Source organism: Somniosus microcephalus, unplaced genomic scaffold, assembly GCF_052327205.1.
Source record: "Somniosus microcephalus isolate GS21.2 unplaced genomic scaffold, FLI_Smic_1.0 unresolved_chr5, whole genome shotgun sequence".
Classification (NCBI taxonomy): Eukaryota; Metazoa; Chordata; class Chondrichthyes; order Squaliformes; family Somniosidae; genus Somniosus; species Somniosus microcephalus.
In genome coordinates, this window is record NW_028225183.1 from 44237334 (window position 1) to 44256381 (window position 19048).

The following is a 19048-nucleotide window of genomic DNA, read 5'->3' on the forward strand; positions in this document are numbered from 1 at the left end:
AGCAGCATGGTTGCGTGTTGTGGGGAGCACAAGTGATTATTCCACGGCCAGCACAACAGTCTATTCTAGAGCAACTACATCAGTGTCATCCTGGGGTCTCGCATATGAAAGCCTAGGCTACGAGTTACTTGTGGTGGCCAAAGCTAGATGAGGAGATAAAAAATCTAGTCTAGACATGCAGCACTTGTCGAGAACACCGGAAGGCACCAGCAGCGGCTCCTCTCCACCCCTGGGAGTGGCTGGATAAACCATGGAGAAGATTGCACTTAGATTATGCAAGTCCATTCATGGGGAAGATGTTCCTCATAATCATTGATGCACATTCCTAGTGGATGGATGTTTATCCTGTAAATTCCGCTTCTGCCACTACTGCTATAGACTGCCTGCATTGGAGCTGCGGTAATCAAGGGCTACCGGAGATTGTGGTGAGTGACAATGCCACTTGTTTTGTGAGTACAGAGACAAAATAGTTCTTGGGAAAAAATGACATAGTGCAGGTGACCTCTGCTCCATATCATCCATCCTCGAATGGACTTGTGGAGAGAGCCGTACAAACATTTAAGGAGCTGATGAAAAAAAGTGCAAAAGGGAGTTTAGCAGCCAAAGTTTCACGGGTTCTGTTCAGCTACAGAATAACACCTCAATCCACCACAGGACTCTCTCCTGCTGAGATGTTATTAGGTCGTAGACTACGCTCCACTCTTGACCTTGTCCACCCAGACCTAAAAAGGAAAATGGAAAACAGACAAAACAAACAAAAAGAGAACCATGACAAAAGAACAAAGAGCTGAAGTTTTGGAGAAGGAGATGCGATCCTTACCAAGAATTTCAGTTATGGACCAAAGTGGATTCCTGGCTTCATAGACTCAATGACAGGTCCAGTATCATACAAGGTTTTGTTGGGAGATGGTAGATATGCAGATATGTAGATCAGATACTTCCCAGACAAGGGGAAATTGAAATGAAGGTTCCAGATGCAACGACTGAAGACAGGGTTGCCCCCAGTTATCCAAGTGCATCTGTGGTGCCACCACCAGGGACAGAGATAATTCCACAGGAACCTATCCATCAAGAGGAAACCATTGTTGCAGAGTCAGATACTCTGAGTACTGCTCAGGAGCAGCTGGTGGCTTCACCACAAACAAGCAGGGACTTTACTGTTAGATGTTCACAAAGGGCTCACAAGCCACCAGAGAGATTGATACTGAACTGTTAGATTCGTCAAGTATGGAACGTGATGAATGGAGACTCCTTATGTGACCCTCAGCAATGGTTGTTTGTTAAGAAATTCATACTGAAATGTTAAGGGGGGAGGGATATAGTAATCTGGGATGTTATGATTAATGTTATCCACCAGGTGGTGCTGTAGCCAATGCTGCTTCTAAGGTCAGAGGTTTGCTTCCTGTTAGGTCAGCACAAGGTGGAATGCCAGGATGCTGATGCAGGCTGTCTGTAAACGTGTTTCCCAGTTGTTAATAAAGTACTTGTGTTAATTCTACGATATCGTCTGTTTGAGTCCTTGTTCCATTTAATGGATTTTTCACAGAAAGCAAAATTGTACACAGTGATCCAGGTGTGGCCTCACCAGTACCCTGTATAACTGAAGCAAGACTTCCCTGCTTTTATACTCCATCCCCCTTGCAATAAAAGCCAAGATTCCATTGGCCTTCCTGATCACCTGCTGTACCTGCATACGAACCTTCTGTGTTTCATGCACCAGGATCCCCAGACCCCTTTGTACTGCAGCACTTTGCACTTTCTCTCCATTTAGATATTAACTTGCTCTTTGATTTTTTCTGCCAAAGTGCATAACCTCACACTTTCCAACATTATATTCCATCTGCCAAATTTCTGCCCACTCACTTAGCCTGTCTATGGCCTTTTGCAGGTTTTTTATATTCTCCTCACTCACTGCTTTCCCTCCCATCTTTGTATCGTCGGCAAACTTGGATATGTTGCACTTGGTCCCCTCCTCCAAATCGTTAATATAGATTGTAAAGATTCCAGTTCTCACTGTCGGTGCCCGCTCTATCCTGAGGCTACTTCGGATTGGTCGCTTGATTGGAATCCCATTTCCTTAACAGAACTAACTATTTGCCTCTATTGATCAATTCTAAAATAAAGTTTGAAACATTCCACCAAATTTAAAATTAAAGACTTTTATTTATAATTATAAAATTCATCTGAGACAGACATTAATTTGGAGCAGTTATACTATTGTTCTGATAATTTCCTCACCAGATTGAAAGGACGTTAGCTGGAATGAATAAACTGACGAAATCAGTGCAGTAAACTGGCGGCTCCTTCAGAGAGGCTGTGGGTGGCTCTTAAAGGAGCCGTTGTGATTTCTATATTTCTGTCAGTAAATTGTAGTGTTTTACTTGGAGCTGAGGTATTTGGTCACCCCGTGCTTGCCCAGCTCCCCGGACAGCACCAGACTCACGGCGGTCTGGATGAGTGGACACAATCCGCACTTTCCAAACTATTAAAGGTCTCTGCCATCTAGTGACTGACGGTGAGTGCTGCAACAAGAGACAATAATTCAGCAGAAACCATTTTAATTTGGAGAGAAAATACTTCTGCACCGTGTTTATGTTCAGCTTAAATCCATTGCCAAATAGTTTATTAGTCCAGCTGAAAACTCCAAACAACCATTAAAAGCAGATGGACGCGCTCACCCGATTCCAGTGTGAGCAGTGTGGTTGATCTTTGATTGTGGGATAGATACTGTATCTGTCACTCTGGCTCTTGGTGCCAATGTGAGAGTCACTGCTGAATATGGGATACTGTATCTGTCAGTCTCTTGTAGTGTGGCAGTGGGATTGACAAAAGTGCCTATGATAGACAACGTCACTGCCTGTATTGTCAGTGGCAGATTGGCTGGTGAAAAACGATCGATACTGTATCTGACACTGTCTAGTACAATGTGACATTTTTAATTGTCTGGTGAGGCTACACTAGAAACTTTATCTGTCACTCACTGGTACTGTATCAGTGTGGGATTGACAGGTGAATATAGGAAAAGCACAAGCGCTCACTCACTGGTACTGCATGTGAGTGAGGGAGTGTTCGTTCATACAGGATAGCAATTGTATCAGTCACTCTGTCTGTGTGGCAGCGTCTGATTGTCAGGTGAGTGGTGGATAGATAACTAAATGGGCAAATCTGTGAATTTCAAAGTAGAATTTAAGATTTAACATGTTAAATTAGATCTGAGATAATTGTGAGCCATAGAACAGAACAGGAACCAGCCCTTTCCTGGAAACTGTGGGTGGCTCTGAAAAGAGCCTTTGGGTTATCAGATTGAATCTTGTCCGCTTTACTTGCTCTTGGAGCTGGCAGTGCTGGTTTTCTTGGGCAGCAGCACCGCCTGGATATTAGGCAGCACCCCGCCCTGAGCGATTGTCACCCCTCCCAACAGCCTGTTGAGCTCCTCGTCGTTGCGGACGGCCAGCTGCAGGTGTCTGGGGATGATGCGGGTCTTCTTGTTGTCGCGGGCCGCGTTGCCGGCCAGCTCCAGGATTTCAGCGGTCAGATACTCGAGCACAGCAGCCATGTAGACCGGAGCTCCGGCACCCACACGCTCAGCGTAGTTGCCCTTTCGGAGGAGCCTGTGAACCCGGCCCACAGGGAACTGCAGTCCGGCCCGGGATGAGCGGGACTTGGCCTTGGCCCGAGCTTTACCGCCGGTTTTACCTCTGCCAGACATTTTCACAATCAACGCGTTCAGAGAAAGAATGAAAGTCTCCGCCCACATCGGCCCTTCTTATACCTTCTGGAGGAATGCAGAGAGCGTACTTGTGATTGGTCTCTCTGTGGTGAATTTCATTGGTGGTTTCCGGTGACCAATCACAGTCTGGTTTTCCCACCAATGATAAGTGTGTGGAAATAACTGTCCCCAACAGTCAGACCGCCAACCATTTTTAAAATTCGAAAAGTCCGCCAATTATTTTCCAAAACGAGCGAATTAAGTTAATAAATATACCATTAGCCAAAGTTTTCACCATGTTTTTAAAAATTCATTTTATCTTATTTCATCTCTCCCTTGCAAATTCCAGGCTGTTACAATCAGGATTAATTTCGGGTTGAATATCGCACTTTCACGTGCGGGATTAATTCCCCATTGATTCCGTAACGGGACACATTCCAGCTCAAATTTTGTAAAAGTGAGGATTCACAGATTATCGATCGATCCTTTGCACAGGCGCTGCTGCGGGAGTGAAACCAGATCTGGGAGTCCTGCTGTGAGAAGAGGGACAGAGTGTTCAAACTGACCCCATTCTGGTCTCTAAGAACTCCCATTCCGGGTTGTTACAATGCACCAAATCTCCGGTTAATAAACGGATGGACTCCCAACTGGCTTTAGAAAAATGCAAAGGTCTTGACAGAGAACGAGGTGACTGAAATCGGAATCTCGCACCTAAAACAAACTTTTAATTAGTCGGCTGGCGCTGCAAATAAACGGGTCTAAGAGCAAAGGCAAAGTGCGACCAAGGACCGTGTTTGTGTTTTAGTGGGCGGGAATTGCAACATCGACGCTAAGGTCGAGCCGGTCAATTAAATTGCTTATGAGAGTTAAAACTACATCTGCAGCTGGAACTTCAAACGTTCTTAATAATTACAGTAAATTAAATCTACAAGGCGATGCGTTGTGTAGCTCTTTCAGAGAGATAGTGGGTGGCTCTTAAAAGAGCCGTTGTGTTTGGAGTTTCTTCTTTCAGGACAGCGTGGAGTTTTACTTGGAGCTGGTGTATTTGGTCACCGCCTTTGTCCCTTCCGACACGGCGTGCTTGGCCAGCTCCCCGGGCAGCAGCAGGCGCACGGCGGTCTGGATCTCCCGGGAGCTGATGGTGTGCCGCTTGTTGTAATGGGTCAGGCGGGAAGCCTCACTCGCGATACGCTCGAAAACATCGTTCACAAACGAGTTCATGATGCTCATTGCCTTGGAGGAGATGCCGGTGTCAGGGTGAACCTGCTTCATCACTTTGTAGATGTAGATGGAGTAACTCTCCTTCCTCGACTTTCTGCGCTTCTTGCCGCCTTTCGCTGCCGGTTTAGTGACGGTTTTCTTAGCGCCCTTCTTAGCAGCTGTCTTCTTTTCGTCCACCATTCTTAAGCTCGATTTCAGCAACAAAATGACTCAAACCCGATCCGCGCTCGGAATATATAGGCAACCCCACAGTCCTATGCTAATGAGGGATAGGTGAAGGCAATGATTGTGATTGGCTGGTTAGGAATGATGTCAATTTCCATTCTTCTGCATATCTCTGATTGGCTTCTTTAGGTATCCAATCAGACTGAGTGTTTGCCACCAGCACGCCCCCTGCAAGTGCGTGTGTGACATCTGCCCATTCACCATTTCCCAGACTATCTTCCAGGGCCGCAAACACTCCTTCCGGACGGGACAGCCAGTTAGATAGACTTCCTCCAATTTGTGCACTATATTCACGCATTGCGGTGTGGTCTCCGCCACTTTAGTTCTGCATCTGCCAATCTCTAATACTGTGTGTGTGGGGATAGTTCTGTATCACTCAGTCTCTGCCGTCCTTGCGGGCTCCGTGCGTCCCAGGCAGCTAAGTGTCCTTTGTTGATTGGTGCGCTCGGCTCGTTAAGAAAAACACATTTCACTGACTGGATTTCACTTGTTGTATTTGGTTATGTGACAAATAAAATTGAAACTGAAATAGAATTGATTTATGTAAGTGTAGGAATCATTCTCAATCTCAGTCTCTGTTACGGTATGTGTGTGTGGAATCCTTTAGTTTCCTGTCCGTCACTTTTTTTTTATTCGTTCATGGGATGTGGGCATCGCTGGCAAGGACAGCATTTATTGCCCATCCCTAATTGCCCTTTGAGAAGTTTTTGGTGAGACAGGTTCTTGAACCGCTGCAGTCCGTGTGATGAAGGTACTCCCACAGTGCTGTTAGGGAGGGAGTTCCAGGATTTTGAGCCAGTGACGATGAAGGAGCGGCGATAGAATAGACAGTGCTTGATGGCTGGCGTGGACATGATGGGCCGAAGGGCCTCTTTCTGTGCTGTATAACTCTATGACTCTATGACTATGACTAAGTATCAGGGTGGGATTCTATCTTGTACCATGTGTCAGTGTTGTTATTGATTCTGAATCTGTCATTTTCTGGTAGAGTGTGAGTCTGAGATTCATTCTACATCTGCCTGTCACTAGGACGGTGTGCAAGTCTGAGATTCATTCTACATCTGTCTGTCACTGGTACTGATTGTCAGTGTGGGACTCCTTCTCTATCTGTCAGTCTCTGGTACTGTGTGTGAGTGTGGGACTCATTCTGTATCTGTCCGTCACTGGTACTGATTGTGAGTGTGTGAGTCATTCTGTATCTGTCAGTCTCTGGTACTGATTGTGAGTGTGTGAGTCATTCTGCATCTGTCAGTCTCTGGTACTGATTGTGAGTGTGTGAGTCATTCTGTATCTGTCAGTCTCTGGTACTGATTGTGAGTGTGTGAGTCAATCTGTATCTGTCAGTCTCTGGTACTGCTTGTGAGTGTGGGAGTCATTCTGTATCTGTCAGTCTCTGGTACTGATTGTGAGTTTGGGACCCATTCTGTATCTGTCAGTCTCTGGTACTGCTTGTGAGTGTGGGACTCATTCTGTATCTGTCAGTCTCTGGTACTGATTGTGAGTGTGTGAGTCATTCTGTATCTGTCAGTCTCTGGTACTGATTGTGAGTGTGTGAGTCAATCTTTATCTGTCAGTCTCTGGTACTGATTGTGAGTGTGGGACTCATTCTGTATCTGTCAGTCTCTGGTACTGCTTGTGAGTGTGTGAGTCATTCTGTATCTGTCAGTCTCTGGTACTGATTGTGAGTGTGGGACTCATTCTGTATCTGTCAGTCTCTGGTACTGCTTGTGAGTGTGGGACTCATTCTGTATCTGTCAGTCTCTGGTACTGATTGTGAGTGTGTGAGTCATTCTGGATCTGTCAGTCTCTGGTACTGATTGTGAGTGTGTGAGTCATTCTGGATCTGTCAGTCTCTGGTACTGATTGTGAGTGTGTGAGTCATTCTGGATCTGTCAGTCTCTGGTACTGATTGTGAGTGTGTGAGTCATTCTGGATCTGTCAGTCTCTGGTACTGATTGTGAGTGTGTGAGTCATTCTGGATCTGTCAGTCTCTGGTACTGATTGTGAGTGTGTGAGTCATTCTGGATCTGTCAGTCTCTGGTACTGATTGTGAGTGTGTGAGTCATTCTGGATCTGTCAGTCTCTGGTACTGATTGTGAGTGTGGGACTCATTCTGGATCTGTCAGTCTCTGGTACTGATTGTGAGTGTGTGAGTCATTCTGGATCTGTCAGTCTCTGGTACTGATTGTGAGTGTGTGAGTAATTCTGGATCTCTCAGTCTCTGGTACTGATTGTGAGTGTGTGAGTCATTCTGGATCTGTCAGTCTCTGGTACTGTATGTTAGTGTCCAATTAGTTCGGAATCAGTCTGTCTCTTGTACTGTCTTTCAGCGAAGAACTCTGCATGAATCTGCTACTCACTCGGATTATGAAAGTGGGAATCGTACTGCATCTATCAGTCTCTGCCACTCGATGTTCGTTTGAGATTCATTCCATTTCTGCTAGTACCTGGTACTGTATGTGAGTGTGGGACTAACTCTACATGTAAATCAATTGTACTGCATGTAATTGTGGCCTCATTCTGTATCTGCCAGGCCCTCTGATGCACTGTCTGTCAGTCTCTGTTCTGTATGTGTGTGCTGGAGTATTATATATCTGTCAATCTCTGGTACTGTATGTGAGAGTGAGATTCATTTTGCACCAATCAGTCTTTAATGTGGGGTTCACTTTGTCTCGATCATTTGCTGGTACTGTGTACGAGTGTGTATTAATTCTGGGTCTGTCACCGTCTGATAATCTGTGTCAGTGTGAGATTAATTCTCTTTCTCTGCCAATCTGTGACACTGTATGTGAGTTTGAGATTCATTCCAAATCTGTCATTTCCTGGTATGGCCTGTGAGTTTGGGATTTATTCTGTACTGTATGCTAGATTTAGATTAATTCTGTCTCTGTCATTATCTGGTAATGTATGAGGAGAGATTGGGTCGATTAGGCTTATATTCGCTAGAGTTTAGAAGAATGAGAGGGGATCTCATTGAAACTTATAAAATTCTAACAGGACTAGACAGACTAGATGCAGGAAAGATGTTCCCGATGACAGGGGAGTTGAGAATCAGGGGTCACAGTCCAAGGATAAGGGGTAAGCCATTTAGGACTGAGCTGAGGAGGGATTGAGCTGGTGAACCTGTGGAATTCTCTGCCACACAGGGCAGTTGAGGCCAATTCATTAAATATATTCAAGGAGGAGTTGGATATATTTCTTGAGGCTAAAGGGATCAAGGGATATGGGGAGAAAGCAGAGACAGGGTACTGAATTTGGATGATTAGCCATGATCTCATTAAATGGCGGAGCAGGCTCGAGGGGCCAAATGGCCTACTCCTGCTCCAAAATCTAAGTTTCTATGTATGAGAGTGTGAGATTCATGCTGAGTATCTCTCATCTCTGATGCTGTATGTGAATATCAGTTTAATTCTGTCTGTCACTGTCTGGTACTGTATGTAAGTGTGAGATTTATTCTGTGTGTCTGTCTCTGATACAAATGTAAGAAGTCACACAACACCAGGTTATAGTCCAATAGGTTTATTTGAAATCACAAGCTTTCGGAGCGCTGCTCCTTCGTCAGGTGAAGAGGAGAAATGCATATAGACACAGCACATATAGTCAGAGAATACTGCCAGATGATTACAGGTAATCTTTCTAACTGCCCTTTATTACACCTTGGCAGAAAGATAATCACAGCAATCAAAGGTGTGAATAGTGTCTCTGATACAGTATGTGAGTGTGAGATTTATTCTGTGTGTCTGTCTCTGATACAGTATGTGAGTGTGAGATTTATTCTGTGTGTCTGTCTCTGATACAGTATGTGAGTGTGAGATTTATTCTGTGTGTCTGTCTCTGATACAGTATGTGAGTGTGAGATTTATTCTGTGTGTCTGTCTCTGATACAGTATGTGAGTGTGAGATTTATTCTGTGTGTCTGTCTCTGATACAGTATGTGAGTGTGAGATTTATTCTGTGTGTCTGTCTCTGATACAGTATGTGAGTGTGAGATTTATTCTGTGTGTCTGTCTCTGATACAGTATGTGAGTGTGAGATTTATTCTGTGTGTCTGTCTCTGATACAGTATGTGAGTGTGAGATTTATTCTGTGTGTCTGTCTCTGATACAGTATGTGAGTGTGAGATTTATTCTGTGTGTCTGTCTCTGATACAGTATGTGAGTGTGAGATTTATTCTGTGTGTCTGTCTCTGATACAGTATGTGAGTGTGAGATTTATCCTGTGTGTCTGTCTCTGATACAGTATGTGAGTGTGAGATTTATTCTGTGTGTCTGTCTCTGATACAGTATGTGAGTGTGAGATTTATTCTGTGTGTCTGTCTCTGATACAGTATGTGAGTGTGAGATTTATTCTGTGTGTCTGTCTCTGATACAGTATGTGAGTGTGAGATTTATTCTGTGTGTCTGTCTCTGATACAGTATGTGAGTGTGAGATTTATTCTGTGTGTCTGTCTCTGATACAGTATGTGAGTGTGAGATTTATTCTGTGTGTCTGTCTCTGATACAGTATGTGAGTGTGAGATTTATTCTGTGTGTCTGTCTCTGATACAGTATGTGAGTGTGAGATTTATTCTGTGTGTCTGTCTCTGATACAGTATGTGAGTGTGAGATTTATCCTGCGCCTGTCAGTCTCTGATACAGTATGTGAGTGTGAGATTTATTCTGTGTGTCTGTCTCTGATACAGTATGTGAGTGTGAGATTTATTCTGTGTGTCTGTCTCTGATACAGTATGTGAGTGTGAGATTTATTCTGTGTGTCTGTCTCTGATACAGTATGTGAGTGTGAGATTTATTCTGTGTGTCTGTCTCTGATACAGTATGTGAGTGTGAGATTTATCCTGCACCTGTCAGTCTCTGACAATCTGTTTCAGTGCGGATTGATTCTGTATTAGTCAGTGTCTGATGCTCTATGTGACAGTGAGGCACATTCTGTGTCTGTCAGTTTCTGGTATTATGTTTGAGAGTGAGATTCATTCTGTATCAGACGTCTTTAATACTCTGTATCAGATTGGAATTCACTTTGTCTCAATCATTTTCTGGTTCTGTATATGAGTGTGAGATTCATTCTCTCTTTGTCAGTCTATGATTCTATATGTGAGAGTTAGATTAATTCAGTATCTCTCTGTCTCTGGTGTTGTATGAAAGTGTGGGATTCATTCGGTATATATTAGTCTCTGATCCAGTGTATGAGAGTTAAATTAATTCTGTATCTGTCAGTCTCTGGTACTGTGTGTGAGAGTGAGGTTCATTCCACTTGGACTGAGCCCTCACCCCATGATACCGAGAATTCGAACCCGAGTCAGCTCGCTAGGAAGGGCAGCTGGGCTCATCACTGCACCACCATCGCTCTAATTTTAAATTGAAAGCCTCTGTATTTACAGATCACTCGCCAAAGGTCTTTGGAGCTTTAGTCAGGACGAATAGCACTTGCAATCATCTTAATCTGAACGTAAACAAGATGTTCAGGTTATTTCTCTCCAATTTAAAACAGTTGCTGATGAATGGTTATCGTGTTGCAGTACAGGCTGGTAGCCAGGAGATGGCACCAACCACTAATAGTTTGGAGTGTGCGGATTGTGTCCACACATCCAGACCGCCGTGAGTCTGGTGCTGCCCGGGGAGCTGGCCAAGCACGGCGTGTCGGAAGGGACAATGCCGGAGGCCATTGCAAATACATTTCACAACGCTCTGAAACAGCATTAATTTAGTCGAATAACTCATTCGGGCCATCGTAATCACAGAACATTAATGTGAGCGCGGGTTTTTTCTGTATCTCAGTTTCTGGTATGTGAATGTGGGTTTTATTCTGTACCTGTCTATTTCTGGCATGGAACAATGGGTAAAATGCTGTAGCTCTCAGTCTCTAGTATGTTAGTGTGGGTTTATTTTGTATTGGGAGTCTCTGGTGTGTGAATGCGGTTTTTAGCTGTCATAAATTAATGGATTCAAAACGGCACAGAAGGAGGTCATTCGGCCGATCGAGTCCGTGCCGGCTATCTGAAGAGCAATCAGTCAGTCCCATTTCCCCGCTCTATCCCCATAGCCCAGCAAGTTTATTTCCCTCAAGCGCCTATCCAGTCTCCCCTTGAATACACTGAGTGCCTCCGCTTTCACGACTTCCGTCAGCAGCGAGTAACAGGTCCTCACCAATCGCTGCGTAAAAAAGTTTTTGGTCACATCCCCTCTGTATCTCTTGCCCAAAACCTTAAATATATGTCCCCTAGTCCTTGTACCATGAACTAGTGGGACCAGCCTTTCCCCGTCTAGCCTGTCCAAATCCATCATAATCTTGTACACCTCTATCAATTCATCCCTCAACCTCCTTTGCTCTAAAGAAAACAAATCCAGCTTCTCCAACCTGTCCTTGTAGCTAAGATCCCCCATCCCGGGGACCATTCTGGTAAATCTCCTCTGCAGCCTCGTAAGTGAATCACATCCTTTCTAAAGTGTGGTGACCAGAACTGGAAGCAAAACTCCAGTTGTGGCCTAACTAGCGCTTTATAAAGGTTTAGCATAACTTCTGTACTTTTGTACGAATACCTCTATTTATGAAGCCCAAGATCCCATATGCTTTGCTAACCACTCTCTCAAAATGTCCCCCCCCCCACCTTCAGAGGGATCTATGCACGTTAACTCCCAGGTCCCTCTGTCCCTGCACACTCTTTAAAACTGTGCCGTGAAGTGTATATTGCCTCTCTCTGTTCTGTACCTGTCTATTTCTGGTATGTGAGTGGGGTTTTGTCCTGTACCTGTCAGTTTCTGGTATGTGAGTGTGGTGTTGTCCTATACCTGTCAGTTTCTGGTATGTGAGTGGGATTTTGTCCTGTACCTGTCAGTTTCTGGTATGTGAGTGTGGTGTTGTCCTATACTGTCAGTTTCTGGTATGTGAGTGGGGTTTTGTCCTGTACCTGTCAGTTTCTGGTATGTGAGTGTGGTGTTGTCCTATACCTGTCAGTTTCTGGTATGTGAGTGAGGTTTTGTTCTGCACCTGTCAGTTTCTGGTATGTGAGTGTGGTGTTGTCCTTAACCTGTCAGTTTCTGTTATGTGAGTGGGGTTTTGTTCTGCACCTGTCAGTTTCTGATATGTGAGTGTGGTGTTGTCCTATACCTGTCAGTTTCTGGTATGTGAGTGGGATTTTGTCCTGTACCTGTCAGTTTCTGGTATGTGAGTGTGGTGTTGTCCTATACTGTCAGTTTCTGGTATGTGAGTGGGGTTTTGTCCTGTACCTGTCAGTTTCTGGTATGTGAGTGTGGTGTTGTCCTATACCTGTCAGTTTCTGGTATGTGAGTGGGGTTTTGTTCTGCACCTGTCAGTTTCTGGTATGTGAGTGTGGTGTTGTCCTATACCTGTCAGTTTCTGGTATGTGAGTGGGGTTTTGTCCTGTACCTGTCAGTTTCTGGTATGTGAGTGTGGTGTTGTCCTATACCTGTCAGTTTCTGGTATGTGAGTGGGGTTTTGTTCTGCACCTGTCAGTTTCTGGTATGTGAGTGGGATTTTGTCCTGTACCTGTCAGTTTCTGGTATGTGAGTGTGGTGTTGTCCTATACTGTCAGTTTCTGGTATGTGAGTGGGGTTTTGTCCTGTACCTGTCAGTTTCTGGTATGTGAGTGTGGTGTTGTCCTATACTGTCAGTTTCTGGTATGTGAGTGGGGTTTTGTTCTGCACCTGTCAGTTTCTGGTACGTTAGTGGGTTTTTGCCCTGTACTTGTCAGATTCTGGTATTTTAGTGGGATTTGGCCCTGTTCTTGTCAGTTTCTGCTTTGTGAATGGGGTTTTGTCCTGTACATGTCAGTTTCTGGTATGTGAGTGGTATTTTGCCCTGTACTTGTCAGTTTCTGGTATGTGAATGGGGTTTTGTCCCGTACCTGTCAGTTTCTGGTATGTGAGTGGGGTTTTGTCCAGTACCTGTCAGTTTCTGGTATGTGAGTGGTATTTTGCCCTGTACTTGTCAGTTTCTGGTATGTGAGTGTGGTTATTTCCTGTACCTGTCAGTTTCTGGTACGTGAGTGTGGTATTGTCCTGTACCTGTTGGAAAGTGTGAGGTTATGCACTTTGGCAGAAAAATCAAAGAGCAAGTTATTATCTAAATGGAGAGAAACTGCAAAGTGCTACAGTACAAAGGGATCTGGGGGTTCTGGTGCATGAAACACAAAAAGTTTGTATGCAGGTGCAGCAGGTGATCAGGAAGGCCAATGGAATCTTGGCTTTTATTGCAAGGGGGATGGAGTATAAAACCAGGAAAGTCTTGCTGCAGTTATACAGGGTATTGGTGAGGCCACACCTGGAATACTGCGTGCAGTTTTGGTTTCCATATTTAAGAAAAGATATACTTGCTCTCGAGGCGGTTCAGAGAAGGTTCACTCGGTTGATTCCTGAGATGAGGGGGTTGACGTATGAGGAAAGGTTGAGTAGGTTGGGACTCTACTCATTGGAGTTCAGAAGAATGAGAGGCGATCTTATCGAAACATATAAGATTGTCAGGGGCCTTGATTGAATGGATGCAGGGAGGATGTTTCCACTGACGGGTGAGACTAGAACGAGGGGGCATAATCTAAGAATAAGGGGCTGCGCTTTCAAAACTGAGATGAGGAGAAACTTCTTCACTCCGAGGGTAGTAAATCTATCGAATTTGCTACCCCGGAGAGCTGTGGAAGCTGCAACATTGAATAAATTTAAAATGGAGATAGACAGTTTCCTAGCACATAAGGGAATTAGGGGTTACGGGGAGAGGGCAGGGAAGTGGACGTGAGTCCAGATTCGGATCAGCCATGATCCTATTGAATGGCGGAGCAGGCCCGAGTGGCCATATGGCCTACTCCTGCTCTTACTTCCTATGTTCTTATGTACCTGTCAGTTTCTGGTTTGTGAGTGTGGTTATATCAAGTACCTGTCAGTTTCTGGTTTGTGAATGTGGTTATATCCTGTACCTCTCAATTTCTGGTAAGTGAGTGTGTTTTATCCTGTGCCTGTCAGCTTCTGGTATGTGAGTTGGGTTTTGTCCTGTACCTGTCAGTTTCTGGTATGTGAGTGTGATTTTACGCTGTACCTGTCAGTTTCTGGTATGTGAATGGGGTTCTGTCCTGTACCTGTCAGTTTCTGGTATCTGTGTGGATTTTGTTCTGTACCTGTCTGATTATTGTATGTTTGTGCGGGTTTTGTGCTGTAGCTCTCAGTTTGTGTTATATGAGTAATGGTTTTATTCAGTACAGCACCAGCCAGTTCCTGGTAAGGGAGTGTAGATTTTAGTCATTATCTGTCACTCTCTGGGATATCAGTGTGAGTTTTACCCCATTTCTGCTCATCACTAGGATGTGCGTGAGAGTTTTACTCTCTATCTGTCAGACTCTGGGATGTGAGTGCGGTTTTATTCTCTATCTGTCAGTTTCCGGTATGTGTGTGGGTTTTTTATGTATCTGTCAATCTCTATGACATGAATGTGGATTTTACTCTGTGTCTGTCAATCACTGCTGTGTGAGGTTGTGTTTGACTCTACAGCTTTCAATCTCTGGGATGTGAGAGAAGATTTATTTCTGTTAATATAGTCTCTGGAATGTGCATGCGGATTTTCCTCTGTAACTGTCAGATTCTGTCAGAATTTGTGTTTTATTCAAGTGTGTGAGTGTGGATTTCACTCTGGATCTGTCATTAACCGGGATGCAAGTGTGGGTTTTATCTGTACCTTTCAGTTTCTGGTGAATGACTGGATTTCACTCTCTACCTGTCTGTATCTGGTATGTGAGTGTAAGTTTCTGTTTATCTGTCTGTGTGTAGTCTGGGAGTGTGGATTTTACTCTGTGACCTTCTACCTCTGTTGTGGGTGTGTGGGTTTTCCTCTGCATCTGTCAGTCATCAATCTGTTACTGGAAGTGATTATGTTTCATTCTCAATCTGTCGTTCTGTGAGTGATAATGTACTTACTGTGTGTGAGAAGGAGCTGCCTGCAATGCTCCTTTTGTTCAGGGTGGAGCAATTATCTCATTTATTCTGCCTCACTGAAGTATCTTGCTACGAGAATAATAATATGAGAACAATATTAGTTATAAGTTATGGACAGCTGCGGGTAGAATATAAAAGTGATGTTATAATTAATGTGTCTATTTATAATAAAGTAAAGTACCTGGAGAGAAGAAACCGTGATACTAACAGTGTCATTGTCTGACCTCACTGCAGTACAGCGGCACTCAGATTCTCTACATCAGCTGTGTAGGACGGTTCTATAGTAAGTTATCAGCATCCAGACACAACCCAAAGCCAGCACCGGACCATGAATGGGACCACCCTATTGGCACAGTCCAGGTTTTTATCTCCCACTCCCATGGAACTACCTGTACATTTCAAGGATGGCTTACTGGAATATAACCACAGGTACCTGGCCTGTACAAAAATTGATTTTAATCTATCGAAAACGAGTTGAGGGCCTGAGTAGTTAACAGAATGTCTCAGAACTCGAGAATGCCCTCTCCCTTCCCCCACTCACTCCATGTTCCGGAACTACTTCCTGTTCCACTCTGCCTCTTTCAATCAGTCTCCCGACTGCTGCTGAATTTATCCTGAACCAAAACCATTCTGCGGACACAGACCCAATGTGATGTGCTGTTGTTTGCTCCCTTATTCCCTGATGTGTTCAACGATCATCAGCCGAGCACAGAGGAAACGGCCCCCGCTGGCAGAGCTGGGGGAGGGGAGCCCGCATGGTGCTTCCTGTCGCTTTAAACACTGTGCGGGGAGAGGGGGAGGAGCAGACTTCTGTTTAGAGTGCAAGCGCAGTGTTTGCGTCTCTTTCGTGTAGAATTAATATATTTCGCTGTGTGAGAAACGCCCTGCTCCTTGTGAGATCCCCAAGTGGATTATTCCCACAGGATTTGTAAATTGTCCAATTAAGAAACGCCTATCCAGTCTCCCCTTGAAAACATTGCGTGTCTCCGCTTTCACCACTTCTGTCGGCTGCGAGTTCCAGGTCATCACCAATCACTGTGTAAAAAAGTTTTTGGTCACATCCCCCCTGTATCTCTTCTCCAAAACCTTAAATCTTAAATCTGTCTCCCCTAGTCCTTGTATCATCAACTAGTGGGAACAGCCTTTCCCCATCTAGCCTGTCATAACTCATCATAATCTTGTATACCTCTATCAAATCACACCACATCCACCTTTGCTCTAATGAAAACAAATCCAGCTTCTCCAACCTGTCCTTGTAGCTAAGATCCGCGATCCCCAGAACCATTCTGGTAAATCTCCTCTGCACCCTCTCAAGGGCCTTCACAATCTTCCTAAAGTGCGGTGACCAGAACTGGATGCAGTCCTCCAGTTGTGGACTAACCAGTGTTTTATAAAGGTTCAGCATAACTTCTCTACTATTGTACTCAATACCTCTATATATGAAGCCCAAGATCCCATATGCATTGCTAACCACTCTCTCAAAATGTCCCCCCACCTTCAGAGGGACCAATGCACATTAACTCCCAGGTCCCTCTGAACCTGCACACTCTTTAAAACTGTCTCATTAAGTGTATATTGCCTCTCCGTATTCCTGCTCCCAAAATGCCTCACCTCCCACTTCTCTGTATTAAATTCTTTCAGTTTCTGGTATGTGAGTGTGGATTTCACTCTGTACCTGTCAGTTTCTGGTATGTGAGTGTGGATTTTACCCTATACCTGCGAGTTTCTGGTATGTGAGTATGGATTTCACTCTGTACCTGTCAGTTTCTGGAATGTGAGTGTGGATTTTACCCTATACCTGTGAGTTTCTGGTATGTGAGTGTGAATTTCACTCTGTACCTGTCAGTTTCTGGTATGTGAGTGTGGATTTTACCCTATACCTGTGAGTTTCTGGTATGTGAGTATGGATTTCACTCTGTACCTGTCAGTTTCTGTTATGGGAGTGTGGATTTTATCCTATACCTGTGAGTTTCTGGTATGTGAGTATGGATTTCACTCTGTACCTGTCAGTCTCTGGTATGTGAGTGTGGATTTTACCCTATACCTGTGAGTTTCTGGTATGTGAGTATGGATTTCACTCTGTAACTGTGAGTTTCTGGTATGGGAGTGTGGATTTTACCCTATACCTGTGAGTTTCTGGTATGTGAGTATGGATTTCACTCTGTACCTGTCAGTTTCTGTTATGTGAGTGTGGATTTTACCCTATACCTGTGAGTTTCTGGTATGTGAGTATGGATTTCACTCTGTACCTGTCAGTCTCTGGTATGGGAGTGTGGATTTTACCCTGTACCTGTGAGTTTCTGGTATGTGAGTATGGATTTCACTCTGTACCTGTGAGTTTCTGGTATGTGAGTGTGGATTTTACCCTATACCTGTGAGTTTCTGGTATGTGAGTGTGGATTTCACTCTGTACCTGTCATTTTCTGGTATGTGAGTGTGGATTTTACCCTATACCTGTGAGTTTCTGGTATGTGAGTATGGATTTCACTCTGTACCTGTCAGTCTCTGGTATGTGAGTGTGGATTTTACCCTATACCTGTGAGTTTCTGGTATGTGAGTGTGGATTTCACTCTGTACCTGTCAGTCTCTGTTATGTGAGTGTGGATTTTACCCTATACCTGTGAGTTTCTGGTATGTGAGTATGGATTTCACTCTGTACCTGTCAGTCTCTGGTATGTGAGTGTGGATTTTACCCTATACCTGTGAGTTTCTGGTATGTGAGTGTGGATTTCACTCTGTACCTGTCAGTCTCTGGTATGTGAGTGTGGATTTTATCCTATACCTGTGAGTTTCTGGTATGTGAGTGTGGATTTCACTCTGTACCTGTCAGTTTCTGTTATGTGAGTGTGGATTTTACCCTATACCTGTGAGTTTCTGGTATGTGAGTGTGGATTTCACTCTGTACCTGTCAGTCTCTGGTATGGGAGTGTGGATTTTACCATATACCTGTGAGTTTCTGGTATGTGAGTATGGATTTCACTCTGTACCTGTCAGTTTCTGGTATGTGAGTGTGGATTTTACCCTATACCTGTGAGTTTCTGGTATGTGAGTGTGGATTTTACCCTATACCTGTGAGTTTCTGGTATGTGAGTATGGATTTCACTCTGTACCTGTCAGTTTCTGGTATGTGAGTGTGGATTTTACCCTATACCTGTGAGTTTCTGGTGTGTGAGTATGGATTTCACTCTGTACCTGTCAGTCTCTGGTATGGGAGTGTGGATTTTACCCTATACCTGTGAGTTTCCGGTATGTGAGTATGGATTTCACTCTGTACCTGTCAGTCTCTGGTATGGGAGTGTGGATTTTACCCTATACCTGTGAGTTTCTGGTATGTGAGTATGGATTTCACTCTGTACCTGTCAGTCTCTGGTATGGGAGTGTGGATTTTACCCTATACCTGTGAGTTTCTGGTATGTGAGTATGGATTTCACTCTGTACCTGTCAGTTTCTGTTATGTGAGTGTGGATTTTACCCTATACCTGTGAGTTTCTGGTATGTGAGTATGGATTTCACTCTGTACCTGTCAGTTTCTTGTATGGGAGTGTTGATTTTACCCTATACCTGTGAGTTTCTGGTATGTGAGTATGGATTTCACTCTGTACCTGTCAGTCTCTGGTATGTGAGTGTGGATTTTACCCTATACCTGTGAGTTTCTGGTATGTGAGTATGGATTTCACTCTGTACCTTTGAGTTTCTGGTATGTGAGTGTGGATTTTACCCTATACCTGTGAGTTTCTGGAATGTGAGTGTGAATTTCACTCTGCACCTGTCAGTCTCTGGTATGTGAGTGCGGATTTTACCCTATACCTGTGAGTTTCTGGTATGTGAGTATGGATTTCACTCTGTACCTGTCAGTTTCTGTTATGGGAGTGTGGATTTTATCCTATACCTGTGAGTTTCTGGTATGTGAGTATGGATTTCACTCTGTACCTGTCAGTCTCTGGTATGTGAGTGTGGATTT

The 19048-nt window shown here is 44.2% G+C and overlaps 2 protein-coding genes across 2 annotated transcripts; both read right to left on the minus strand.

The window, feature by feature from the left end:
* Positions 1-3303: 3303 nt before the first annotated feature.
* LOC147088068 (histone H2AX-like) lies at positions 3304-3716 on the minus strand. Its single transcript, XM_085977884.1, has one exon. It carries the CDS (start codon positions 3707-3709, stop codon positions 3320-3322), a length of 390 nt encoding a protein of 129 aa, XP_085834010.1. The 5' UTR covers positions 3710-3716; the 3' UTR covers positions 3304-3319.
* Positions 3717-4706: 990 nt separating this feature from the next.
* LOC147088069 (histone H2B-like) lies at positions 4707-5122 on the minus strand. Its single transcript, XM_085977885.1, has one exon. It carries the CDS (start codon positions 5108-5110, stop codon positions 4736-4738), a length of 375 nt encoding a protein of 124 aa, XP_085834011.1. The 5' UTR covers positions 5111-5122; the 3' UTR covers positions 4707-4735.
* Positions 5123-19048: the final 13926 nt, after the last annotated feature.

What these genes read in the sequence shown, in the direction of transcription:
- LOC147088069 (XM_085977885.1), bottom strand. Translation starts at nt 5,110, where the DNA reads ATGGTGGACGAAAAGAAGACAGCTGCTAAGAAGGGCGCTAAGAAAACC.
- LOC147088068 (XM_085977884.1), bottom strand. Translation starts at nt 3,709, where the DNA reads ATGTCTGGCAGAGGTAAAACCGGCGGTAAAGCTCGGGCCAAGGCCAAG.